The sequence below is a fragment of the Berghia stephanieae genome, chromosome 10 (assembly GCF_034508935.2).
Source record: "Berghia stephanieae isolate SIO BIC M18660-M18661 chromosome 10, UCSD_Bste_1.3, whole genome shotgun sequence".
In the NCBI taxonomy this organism is placed as follows: Eukaryota; Metazoa; Mollusca; class Gastropoda; order Nudibranchia; family Aeolidiidae; genus Berghia; species Berghia stephanieae.
In genome coordinates this window covers 27,709,494-27,723,061 of record NC_088369.1, presented here as the reverse complement: position 1 = coordinate 27,723,061, position 13,568 = coordinate 27,709,494, and the positions used below count along the sequence as shown (strand labels likewise).

The window sequence follows — 13,568 nt, the reverse complement described above, 5'->3', positions numbered from 1 at the left end:
TTTAGGGTTAAAAAAGGCATGTTCTCTGTAATAAAGTAAGTTTATAACAGGATTGTATACGATAGCGCCATTTTTAAAGTTCAAACTCAGAAGAGACAAAAAACTAACACCACCCATTACTGAATCTTGACCAAATGATCGAATAATTTATCAGTATCACCCCTCCATCGGCTTGGTCAGGTAGAAAGGAACCTTTCACCTGAATGTGACTAGTCATAGGCATCAAATTTGAAGATTGTTTGGTTCGCTCTGCAACAATTTTTGAGCAAGCTCAACACTTTATTATAAACAACAAGTAAAGCTTATATCCCCAATTTACTATTCATATATATATATATATATATATATATATATATATTCATATATATTATATATATATATATATATATATATATATATTATATATATATATATATATTATATATTATATATATATATATATATTATATATATATATATATATATATATATAATATATATATATATATATATTTTATATATATATATATATATATATATATATATATATATATATATATATATATATATATATATATATATATATATATATATATATATATATATATATATATATATATATAATTGATCACATTATAATGAGTAAGCAGAACAATTTGAATTTGAAAAATCATGTAACCAAACAGAAAAAAAGTCCAACAGTTTTGTAAAGAACAGTATCAATATACACCTTAAAAATAAATTATGTAAAGACAAAAAAGTGTTGTGAGAAATATCAAGGAAAAGATATCACATAAGCAGTAAAACCATTGGCAATAATAATGACAGAGAATGACAAATTGTAGGTAGGTGGTGGGAGCCATTTAGTATACACACCAACCAGATTAAAAAAAAAAAAAAATAATTCTCTCTACTTTTTTTGGTTGTTTTTAAATCGTAATCCCAGGACAATAAAATATATTTCCATCCATAATTCTATACATCTATATTCTAAAACAATGTGTTTTTAATTTGATTATAAATCCATTTCCGAGTTTTAAAAAAAAAAAAGACATCAATGTCTCCTGTTTTGATGTTCAATTCCTAATCTTGAAGTAAAAATTCCCAATTTAGTCAAACTTGGCCCCCTTAAAATAGTTTTTAAAAAATACCAATTAAATGGGTTTGTTTGTAATATGTAGTCAAGCGCACTGTTTAGTTCATGGGTTCATACTTAGCACGGTTGATAGATTTAGCAAGGCAGAAAGCCAGGATTGATCCAAGAACCTGAAAAAAAACAATGTCAAAGGTAGAAATTATTATAATATTAACTGATTCAATATTAAATTCTCACGAGTGTTATAAGAGTTACTTGACTGAATTTATTCTACAAAAACAAGCTTCTGGAACTATGAAAGTGAAAGTTTGTGCAGCTATGTGGTCTTGTGGTATAATACTCGCGTTCAGACCGGAAGGCTTTGGGTTCACACCTCGCTCAGTGCATAGTCGAGTCCTTAGAAAAAGGCTCTTTACTTACATTCTCTCACCGTACTCAGGTGTAAAATGAGTACCTGGTCATTAATAGCGTTGTCTCTGTCCGAAAAAATGTAATATCGCCTAATAGGTGCCATGTCACATCTACATGAGGAAGAAGAAGAAGAAGAAGAAGAAGAAGAAGAAGAAGAAGAAGAAGAAGAAGAAGAAGAGGAAGAAGAAGACGAAGAAGAAGAAGAAGAAGAAGAAGAAGAAGAAGAAGAAAGAAGAAGAAGAAGAAGAAGAAGAAGAAGAAGAAGAAGAAGAAGAAGAAGAAGAAAAAGAAGAAGAAGAGAAGAAGAAGAAGAAAGAAGAAGAAGAAGAAGAAGAAGAAGAAGAAGAAGAAGAAGAAGAAGAAGAAGAAGAAGAAGAAGAAGAAGAAGAAGAAGAAGAAGAAGAAGAAGAAGAAGAAGAAGAAGAAGAAGAAGAGGAAGAAGAAGACGAAGAAGAAGAAGAAGGACAATATTAGCCTAAGGTTCCCTGAATGAATGACTTTTTTTTTCAGAGGGCAAGGGTTTCCACAAGTTTGTTAGAAATGCTCTGTCGAAAATCTCTCCTGTTCCTTCTCACCATACTAAACAGTCACTATGTATGAAGCTATTTGTCATTATGTATAAACTTTGTCATAATATCTAGAACTAGACAATTATAATTGTAATTGTTGGCAAATTAATAAATAATAAAGATGCTAAGAAAATGAGCACGATGTTATTGGTATTGATTACCAGATTGCATGGCAATATTCTCCTCGCTATTTTGTTTATTTTTCTACTTTCACTTCCACCAACCGGCTAGGCCACCCTCTTGTTATAATTTGAAAACCCTATTATGCTGGGTAAAATCTTTGAAAAATTCTTTCAAGTGTACATTGGTAAAAAAAAGATGTAAATGTAAGAATACATAGAGTCTCTGCCCCTTACTGTCACCCTGGTCATACTAACCCCTATGCAAGTTGTGTAAAAAAATAAACAAGTTCTCGAATCACATATTAATTCCGACGATGGGGCTTAGTCATACACAATCCTCTTTGTCCTCAAACTTGGTACCTTTCGGGTACAAAGCAAAGACCATAGCACTGAGTCCCACTGCCCCATTTAAAAAAAATACTTTGTAAACAAAGTAGACTCCAGCTACTTTTGATAACTTGCCAGTACCAAATAGCTGATATGACAAGGCTGGAAAGGCACCAGGCACCAAAGTATGTCTCTGGGAAAACATCTTGCTTTCAATTCTTCCATCAATTAGAAAATGGGTGCCAAAATAATGGTCAGTAAAGGGATGGTCAATAAATTTAGTTGAAAGGATGTTAGTATAAGCTACAAGTACTTCAACCGGTTCACAAACGTTTATTAACAGGCACTCAAAAGAGGGCTTTACGATACTGACGGGTCGGTTTGGGGCAGAATTTTCTTTGATGGGTCGGTATGGGGTAATCATTTGGCAGAGAGAATTTGACGTCAGCTCAATATAAGAAACTTTTAGATTGTACAAGCTGGCAAACTGGTCTCTCGTGAGCTTCATCTAGTATAAATGGTGTCATTATTTTGCAACATTGGTTTTATTTTCAGCGTAGGAGAGCATTTTTTGTGTTGATGTCCATCATAAGCCTGAGGGTCACGATAAGGGGCAAAGCGACTCTATGTTATACATAAAGTGGGCAGCTTTGATAATGGCGTACACAGATGCTAATATACTGTTCGTATTTTACTGAATCACACAATGTGCACAAACACCAAACCTTACTTTCCAATTTTAATGGATTAATTTTTGGCTAATATTTATGTAGTTAGAACCAGCAGGTTATAGTCTTAAAACTTTTTAATAGTAGCAAGCAGGTCTGCAACAAAATTCAAAGCATAGTTGTCTTCAATAAACTTCTCAATTGTGCAATGATTTTTATCAAGGTAAGCCTAATCGTTTCAAGCATTATATATAATGACCAGAGAGCATTCCATTGTATGAACTGGTAAATAACCCTAAGGACAAGCAAAGGGACAGGTTTCGAATCAGGGTAATGTCAGCTATTATTCTGAGGGTAACATCAGCTATTATTCAGCAGGGATTGGGTAAATCTGCCTGAAAGAACTTTGAAATGGGCAATTGTTATATGCAAAGAGTAGCAGCTACTATACTATGAGTATTATGGCTCTGAAAACAGGAGCCTTCACCCTTGTAAAAAATTTTTTTTGAGTTTCAAGCAGCAACTTTGTACTTTGCATTGTTCTGCGTCTATGGAAACAAAACACTCCACATGATTAAAGGAAAATTCTGCCTTACCTGGAAGAAAGAGATGCCTAGAGCAACTCCTCCGATGGGACCCATGTTGCCGTTGATGAAATCAACCACCAACTTGTGACAGCCCTGGATTCAGGAAAAACAGTTTGAGAGAATATAAAAAGCTGGATTTTCAGAGAAAGATTAAATGATAGATGTGTTATATAGTTCCATCACATCAATTAATTGTGCTTCTCAATGAAGGTGGAGATCACCATCCTCGTAATGTTACCTGCTGGTAGGCATAAGTTGTTATTACTCTCCGTTTGACAGATATTTGTTTTCTGGGGTCTTCACCACTTGCAACACTTTCAAGTCATTTCAATAGGCCTACCAGTAAAATGAAAGCATATGGAATAATTACAAGAGAATAGGTTATAGAATTTAGCCGTATTTACATGTGCCCATGAAAGAAAAATACAAGTCTCATCTTGTCACAAAAGGCAAGCAATGTTGAGTGAGTCCTTGGGTAAGGCACTTTACACACATTACCCCATTCAACTCAGAAGAGAATGAGTGGCTATAGGCAGTAACAGAGATTTATTGTACGTGCTAGTAGAAAAATGACACCTTACAGATGACGTACTGTATGAAATGGAAATATGGTTCCACATGGCCTGCTGGGGAAATAAATTAAATATTGTGGAGTTCATTGAGCATGTCACATTCATGAAAGTGGGCTATAAAACTGTTCATACTTATTATTTTATTTTTTTAATTACAATGCACCTCAGATCCAAAGAACCCCTGGATTTAACAAAAACGTTTTAAAATACTCCTTTTCCCCCCCATTTGACACTATTAAATCCACTTTGCATTCAACAAAGTTCATATAACACACACCTCGGCTACATTGAAGTAATTGAAACTGTTAAAAGTATGCGAGTGGGGACAAAACTAGCATGCCAAACTCATTCATCTTTGTTACACATTGGCATTGCCTGTAGCACCACAAACGTTTTCACATTAAAATACATTAACCATCAAGGTGTAGGTGGAGGGTGGGGCATTGCATGTACGTGTGTGTGTATATGGTAAGCGGTGACATGAGTCCCATCTCAATGAGATATTCTGTGTGTGTGTGTGTGTAGGTTGGATGCGTACATGTATCACTGCAAATGACGACGTGTGAAGTAGAGTGGGACTTGTTTGTGGGAGTGAGAAGATTACATTTCTGAAACTTGCCGTAGAAGGAGGTGGAGATAAAGATAAAGGGAGTAAATCTGACTCATGAATGAACAACACAAAACAAACGACGTTTCACCCCATGGCCTTTATCAAGTAAACACAGAATACATATATGTGTTTACTTGATAAAGGCCAAGGGCCGAAAAGTCGTTTGTTTTGTGTTGTTCATTCATTAACAGTTTACTCCCTTTACCTTTATCTCCATTTTATTGACTCATTTAGGCACCTCTATTTATTAAGGAGGTGGGAGGGGGGGGGGGGACAGAGGAGTGAGATGGGGAGATGACCTATTAATCTAAACCTATTAACCCAGTGAAGAAGGGGTTGAGGGTCTATCCTAAGAGTATTGTGGTACTTGCAAAAAAAGGTGAAAGGGAGGAAGGTATTCTATTAATTTTTTTTTTACCAACTTTAAATGCATACAAGTTTATATTCCTTGTATAATAATGTAAAAAAATGACACGTCTGATTCAACAAACCTCAGTTATAAAAAACAGTTACCTCAAGTCTCGCTGACTTCTTTGAAACCTTGTGTACTGTATTACTAATAGGCTACTAACCTGGTTATGTATGTCTTTAGTTGTGGTGTTGGAATAAAGTCCAGTGTGTTTACAGGTCTTAATGTTGGCACGACAACATGACTGGGGCACTGATTGGGGATGATCCTTGTCAAAGGGAGTATCAAACCAGTCACGGTAGTCAGCAATACCACAACACACCAACTGGGGGAAAAAAATAAAGACATTTACACTCATTGCAGGAGGATGATTAGTGATGTTAAATTAGTGTCAAGAAATATTTGTATATTCTTCTTTTACTGAAACATTTCTTATAATTCAGGAATGCACCCATAAGTGAACGGTGAGCTTCTTGAGCCCTTGAGCTGTTTTGATTACAGATTGGGTGCAATATAAATAATTTTCACTCAATTTTGTTATGGGTTTATCTTAATGTTATAATACCGGTTGGACGGAGGTTCTATTATTTTGGTGCAATAGACCAGAAAAGTTGTTTGTTTTTTATCTTAATTTTCTCTTTCTGGCTTTCTTAAACAATTTATATAATTTTACGATTATTATCTAGTTATTTTTCGTATCTGTGGTATTGTGGTTTGTCCCATTATTTATATCAACAATCATGAAATTTCGAATTTTTCTGAGCCATCCATCTATCACATGCCTGCAATGCTCACTAAATAAAAGACAACCACCCCCCCCCCCCCCCCCCCCCCCAAAAAAAAAAAGAACACCAAAAAACAGCAAGGCTATGACTGACTTTAAAGATTACAGAGGAAATCTACGATTGACAATGGGATACCCTAACTTCCAGGTGCGAGTCTCACCTTCTCTTGTAATTGATCAATGGCATCTGTTATTTCCTTGTTTTCTCCATACTTGTCCAATGCATTGGTCAGACCTTCCTGGAAACCTTTCTCTAGCTGTGGATCATAATCGACAACAGCTTTTGAATTCTTATTGGAGCAAGGTAAACATTATTTTAGCTTAAAGTTAAAGTAAAAATAGTGATAATAACAACAACATCACTAACAATAGTAATAACAATCGCCATCATCATCATCATAATCATTTACTAATAAATAGAGGTGCCTACCTTATTCTTGAGATATATAGGATATAGTTTTGATATCAATACGTCATCTCATTCTCTCTCTCTCTCTCTCTCTCTCTCTCTCTCTCTCTCTCTCTCTCTCTCTCTCTCTCTCTCTCTCTCTCTCTCTCTCTCTCTCTTTTCCACTGCACACACACACACACACACACACACACACACACACACACACACACACACACTTACAAATTTTCGTCTATATTATTATGACAATCTAATATAAATATATATGTATTTTGTGTTTACTTGAGAAAGGCCAAAGGCAGAGTCATCGTTTATTTTGTGTTGTTCATTCATGAGTCAGATTTACTCTGCACTAGGTTTTAAGAAAAGATAAGACATTCTGATTTAAGTAGAGATTTGACAAAATTAATATATAAATAAAAAAATGATGTAAATATATTAAACCCCAATTAAAATGGTGGTAGACAAAAGACAGAGCTTTCAGTATTAAGAATTCTAAATCACAAACCTATCAAATTTAAAAAAAAAAAAAAACATGCCTTCCACAAAGCATAATAGGACACTTAGGCATCCCATTAGGGAATGTGGAAAATCCATCAAACGTTAGTATCAATAGGAATTACCCATGCTGTTCATTGAGATATTGAAGAGCCTTTCACCCAACCTTAGATGAATTTTTGCATAAGTGAAAGTGTGAATTCACGCACGTAAAAAAAGTGTGTCCCCTGACAGTAGGAAGAAAATCTACTTACCTTTCCTCTATATACAAGGAGAGCAATGCCAGCACTCAGCTCCACAATGAAAACAATGAACAAGAATGCACTGAACTGAAAAAAAAAAAATAATAATAATAAATATGCCAGGAGTTATCATTTTATCTGTTATAGTCAATAGTCACAAAATATATATTTTCAATTTTTTTAAAATGTTTATATAAAGGTTTTGTGACATCAGATCTTAGTTTTCACCTAGAGAACTGTAATTGCGATGCTCCTCGTGTCTCACTGAAGCTAAAGTGCAGTAATGATAATGGCACTTTGTCAAAAAGGAGGAAAATGTATCAGTCCATCGGTCAAACTCAAACAAAATCATAAAATAAAATATCATAGTTACGTATATCATATTACTACTTCTAGTGTACATTTATTCTTAATAGTAGAGATCTAACTTACTTTATGGAAATTTTAAAGGAATTGTCATTTCTTTAAAACGATTTATTTTTCAAAATACATTTATACCAGAGATTTAAAACTAATTTTTGATCAAAAGGCCTGACAGTATTTGTTTTTACTTGTTTAATCTTTGTTACTGTAGCCCAGTGGTTATGGATCTTACAAATTAAACTAAGTTGAGCACATCTTATTTTTGCAACAGATTAATATCATCTTCTTTAACTAGATGAAGTTTATAAAGTTAACATGACGATTGATAGAAGAATGGTTGAGAGAGATATATGGATAAGGGAAAGATAGAAAGATATATATATATATATATATATATATATATATATATATATATATATATATATATATATATATATATAGAGAGAGAGAGAGAGAGAGAGAGAGAGAGAGAGAGAGAGAGAGAGGGAGAGGGAGAGAGAGAGAGAGAGAGAGAGAGAAGAGAGGGGAGAGAGAGAGAGAGAGAGAGAGAGAGAGAGAGAGTAGTTTAATTGATGGGGCTTTTTTTCTAATTAGAGGGAAGTTATAAAAATTATCTCTTTAAACAGTCCACTTAATTCTAAATAAAAGTGACTGGTTAATTGCAACAAACTTTGGTTAATCGCAACAAATTTTTGTACTTAAACAACTGGCAAATAGTCTAGAAAACAGGTACACAATGACAGTTGTAAGGGAGACTGAGCGAAATCTTTTGTTTTAGGATTGACAAGTGTGCATTGGTCAGCTTATTGTCTCTCATCATGTCTAATCTCTTGATTCTTACAAATTTTGAGAACAAAGGAGTGAAAGTTAATCCAATCTGAATATGATGACATGCATCTAAGCTGCTTTTGCTTGTCAAAATCTATACAGGACTGCCATATTCTTTTTGTTTCAATAAAATTGCTCAGTCTGTGGTGGACTAAGTACAATGTTTACAACAGCTGGTTTGAGTTTACCATATTTGGTTTGAAACTGATTTGTGGTCAAATCAAAAATGCTATAAAAACTTACAAGTGGTGGTGAAAACAGTGTCTCATCATTTTATCCAAAATCAACCAAAGATACCGTAGCTTGGAATAAAACCCCACAGAGACTGAGATACCATGGCTTCCCCAAACAAGATGAGCGATATCACGTGAAAAAACTTCAAATCATCAATGAGTTCAATTCATCTCCTCAACCAACTCACAGCACAGGTGTCAAAATATGACAAAAGACATGATGGTGGTTTTTTCACGGATCCACCACTTGACCTGAACTTTTAGCAGAGGAAAATGATTGACACGGCAAAAGGCAAAATCAAAATTTCTGAGAAAATCCCAAAATCACGGAATTCCGCGGGACATCATCATCACTGAAAGTGGCAATGTTGTTACTGTTGTCTTGTTGGCAACGATTAATTCTGCTTTTATATCCTGGTAATTATTTGAAAAGAATTCAGTTTCGCAGATTAAAGGTTTAAAAAATTTCCACTTATTCATGCTGTGACACCTTCTTATAATACTAGAGAAAAGTAAGAAATGGACTATAAAGTACAAAGTAACGATGAGCTGAAGTAACCAGAAAGTAAATTGACGGACTTGCTATTCCATACAATTTTTTCAAAATTCAGATTTTTCTAGAAATCTTATTTTTTTCTTCTTGAGCCATGAAAGCAAAGGGGAGGTGGCAAGGTTATAGTTATATCTTCGAACTTGTAACTAGATTTGTCCAATTTCAAACATCACTATTTACATAACACGGCAACAGCATACCATGTATAGCAAAACAGAATGTCCTTTGAGAGTACAGCAACAGCCAAGGGAGCCAACAAGAACAATGATGGCCCCTGTGCCAATGAGGATGTAGGGTGCCTCAGGCTGGTAGATGGAGGACAACTCGAGGTATTTGTATAGGTCAACCTTAGTCCAGATACCGATGGCCAGAATCACTACACCTGTCACCTGAAAGAATAGAGAAAAAAGAAAAGAAAAATGATTAAATAATCCCTACTACCCCCTTATGTCCAATAGAAATGGATGCTGAAAAGTGAATTTAAAAATAAAATAATGAGAAAAACGAAACTTTCTTTTCATTGTCTTAAGACATTATGTTGATACTACTCATTCAAACATTAAATATAACAAGTTTCATACTGTTTTCAATTCAAGTTGAAGGAATTGTGACACTATTAATTACTTTTTTCTTGTTATCATCACACAAAAAAAAAAGAGAGAAAAAACAAAAGTTATGATAGAAAACCTCTATCGTTGGCATCAGAATATCATCGAATTTGTAGAAAATGTAGCAGAAAGATGGAGGTGAGGCAAATAGTGTGATAATCCATTGATGTGTGTTGTGAGGGGGCTCCAATAGCAATATTTTTTCATCGCCACCCATCCAACCAGTAGAGATTGAGAAGCTGGGTTTGTTAAATCATGTGAAAAGTAGTTTGACACAGATTGGAGCCAAACAGACAGGGTAACAAACAACTGCTATTATCTGTTTAATTTTAATACTATAAAAAAAACCGAGATGAACTCTACCTCTTGGGGCAATTATGGTTCTGAAGAAATGAAAACATTTAAAGAGACACCAAACAGTTTATGCAGTGTTGGTAATTGTAGTGGTAGTGATGATGATGTGGTGTAAGTGGTGGTGGCTGTACTTGTAGTGGTAATGACGATGTGATGGTGGTGGTGGTTGTAGTAGTATTGGTAGTGATGATGATGTGGTGGAGGGAAAGTTGTCAATGACAATGGTATAAAGTTTTCTAATACTCATGAATTGCCTTTTAGTGTTAGAGGCCAAAATGAGTAATAGCATATTTAAAATATTTATCTTAAAATAAGGGCAGTTTTCTATACTTGATAGATGAAATTAATAGAATCAAATTGTCATTAAAAAGAACAGTCAAGGAATGTCATTGTCGAGAGTATAAAATTTTTGGCTGTTAGTGTGTATTCTCTTTATTTTGACAATATGAAATCAAGCATTAAAATTGGTCATTATATTTCCATCAATCAAACGATTAAAATTTCGCCTGTGATCTCAATATGTTTTAATATGAAAAAAAAACAAACATTTAGCAACTGAATAAATTGATCACATGAAATTAAATACGATGGTGCTGGTGTAATAATAATAAAAAAGAGACTTCAATTTCAGTTATCGTATTAGTTTTAGTATAAAGAAATGTGCAAATATTAAAGTGTGGAGGCTAAAATCCACTATAAATATAAATAGACATATTTTGAGTAAGTTGCACTTCATTGTTGTCGACAATCTTATTAGGCTAAGGTGGTCTGACTAAACTGAACAAATTATTAGGTGTTGTATCATGGCCTTGATTTTCACCCGTTTTCTTACAATTAGGCTCGCTACGTTTGTGTATTTCTTGTGTGTGTGTGTGTGTGTGTGTGTGTGTGTGTGTATTTTCGTGTATGTGTGTATTTGTATTTTTGTATTCGTGTGTATATATTGTGTGTGTGTGTGTGTGTGTGTATTTTCGTGTATGTGTGTATTTGTATTTTTGTATTCGTGTGTATATATTGTGTGTGTTTGTCATATGTGTGTGTGTTGCTGTGGCGGTAGTCACAGGTGTGTAAGTTTGTTCTGCCTAACAGTAACAGATGGCAAGTCTACTCCTGGAAACAACAAGAAATCATCAAAATGTTTTCGTTGAGAAAAAATCATCAAAAGTAAATGAGAATAAATTAATTAAGTACAGTCACTGACTGCGTCAATAAATTATAGAAATGAAAACCAACAGAAAACTGAAGATAGAATGTTTTCCCTTTTTTAATTGCGTTTCGAATTATGTCACACGTCACGAGATCTGCGAGACCAACTCACCCAGAAAATGAAGTTGAACACCATCATCAAAGTCTTCATGCAGGTGACAACTGGACCTGTTGACAAGGCTGATTCCGTCCGTTTTGTCATGATTTGACAGCAGCGAAAATTCCAATGTAAAAATGACAATTACAAGAAAAGGTTCAGAATTTATTAAATGGAATCGGAAGACTTTCCTCTCCTGTTCCTACACACCCCCGTCTATATGAGCAATTATGCAAATGGTGTCTGGCAGTGAAACAGCGAGATGCTAGCTCGACGAACAGTGAGCAGCCTGACAGTCTGAGTCTGGCACCGCCGGTGAAGACGGGATCAAAGTTGGTGCCAGTATCCGCCGCGACATTCTAAAAATAGAATGTCAACAATTATTCCAAAGGGAGACAAAGATTCAAAGTTATTGAGCACTATTTTCAACGAATAAATAAATCTAAAAATAAATAAATAAAACGAAAGACGTCTACAACCGTGTAGATTTACAATCTTTCAACTTTCACTATATACTTACTAATAATACAACATAATATTGTGGCTTCATATACGTGCGGGTCTGACAACCTAATCCACTTATGGGCCTAGTTTAACATTGTTGTAATGGAAAATATTTTCGTCATTTAAATTTTTTTTTTTTTTTTTTTTTTTTTGAGATTTCCATTACAATAATGACCCTATAAGGAATTGGAATATCAGACCTGCAAATAAGTGCACGTCGGACTTCATCTCTTGCATATCAATTAACGTGACTCTTGGCATAACTTTGCTATACACAATAGTAGATTTCACATATAAAACCTTAATTTCAATGCAAATTTGAATATACATGCTCTCTTTAAATCCCTGTTTAAGTTGTTAATCGGTTTACTGCGTTAACAATGTCAGTTAAATGCAAGGGATGAAAGGAAAAATCAAAATTATAGTCCTTTTGTTCCTTGGAATCACTTCTATTTACGCAGCATAGCTACAGCGTCCAAAATGGCGGATAACGTTCCAAAGTTTACGTTTTTGCCACTGTCTAAATCATTTAGCTCTCTAGAAAATAAAGACTTCCAAGAATACTTTTTGAAATGGTTTGTAAATTTACCTTGGCCTTTTCATTAAGCCTGTTAGTTCCAAAGTCATTACCTTTGTTTAATCCTGTTTTGTTTAATTTATGGGTTGGTTCAGCCAGTGTCGTGAACGGATTTCTCCATCTGGTTATAGAGTTATAGTAAAAAGTAAAGAAAAAGTCTCCACTGAAGTGTGCGTCTCCATATACGTAGAGTACGTATACGGGCGGTTAAAATGCCATGATTCCAGGCATCACGCGAATAGTCCGGGTATGGTCGTCAGGTAAGAAAAAAACAAAAATAGAGTAAACACTTGACTAATTTCAACCAACAATCCATTATGAGTATCGTAGTAAGAAGAGCTTTCAAAGAGAATGGAGGGTCTGTTTTATACCCATAGTAACGTCACAAACTCACAGGCAGAAAAAAACACACATCAGTGAACGGAACTCCCAGGTACACCCAACGGGTTACCCAAAATGAAAATTATTCACAACAACTCAATAGCCAAACAAAAACAAACTGAAACACGTTGGAACAAAACAATAAGTACGTTCCCATATCAACAAAGAAATGTTTGGCATTGGTTAAGGAGCGAGGTCCCTGCCATCATCTTGTTTGTTTACACAGAAACTGAGTTGTCACCTTGGCTGTTCTTCATAATTATTAGCAGTAAATAGCAGTTCTGGAGTCGGAAAAGTGAAGTGATAGTGGTGGTCGTGGTGATGATGATGGTAGAGAAACAAGAGGAGAATGAGGGGGAGGGATACGAGGGGAGTGTGTGTGTGTGTGTGTGTGTGTGTGTGTGTGTGTTTGAGAGAGAGAGAGAGAGAGAGAGAGAGAGAGAGAGAGAGAGAGAGAGAGGGGGGGGTAGGGGGGGGGGGTCAGATTATGACACTTGGAATCGTCCAAAGTTGGAATCAACCAACACAAGGATGAGTAACATTTGAAAAATCGTATCATTTATTATAATGCCTTATCATGT

General features: G+C 34.7%; 2 protein-coding genes across 2 annotated transcripts in view; one reads left to right on the top strand and one right to left on the bottom strand.

The window, feature by feature from the left end:
* Window positions 1–587: 587 nt before the first annotated feature.
* Window positions 588–11,797, bottom strand: LOC144980910 (tetraspanin-7-like). The gene is made up of 7 exons (XM_078928828.1): window positions 11,541–11,797; window positions 9,461–9,649; window positions 7,296–7,370; window positions 6,296–6,391; window positions 5,514–5,675; window positions 3,769–3,852; window positions 588–1,245 (listed from the first exon to the last, which is right to left on the bottom strand). The coding sequence occupies exons 1-7, from the start codon at window positions 11,628–11,630 to the stop codon at window positions 1,174–1,176; spliced, it is 768 nt and encodes a 255-aa protein (XP_078784954.1). The 5' UTR covers window positions 11,631–11,797; the 3' UTR covers window positions 588–1,173.
* Window positions 11,798–12,494: 697 nt separating this feature from the next.
* LOC144980909 (cilia- and flagella-associated protein 300-like) overlaps window positions 12,495–13,568 on the top strand; it is an 18,926-nt gene continuing 17,852 nt past the window's right edge. The window contains exon 1 of the mRNA XM_078928827.1: window positions 12,495–12,604. Coding sequence (XP_078784953.1) covers window positions 12,510–12,604 — 95 coding nt within the window. The 5' untranslated portion in view covers window positions 12,495–12,509. The remainder of the gene's footprint in view (window positions 12,605–13,568) is intronic.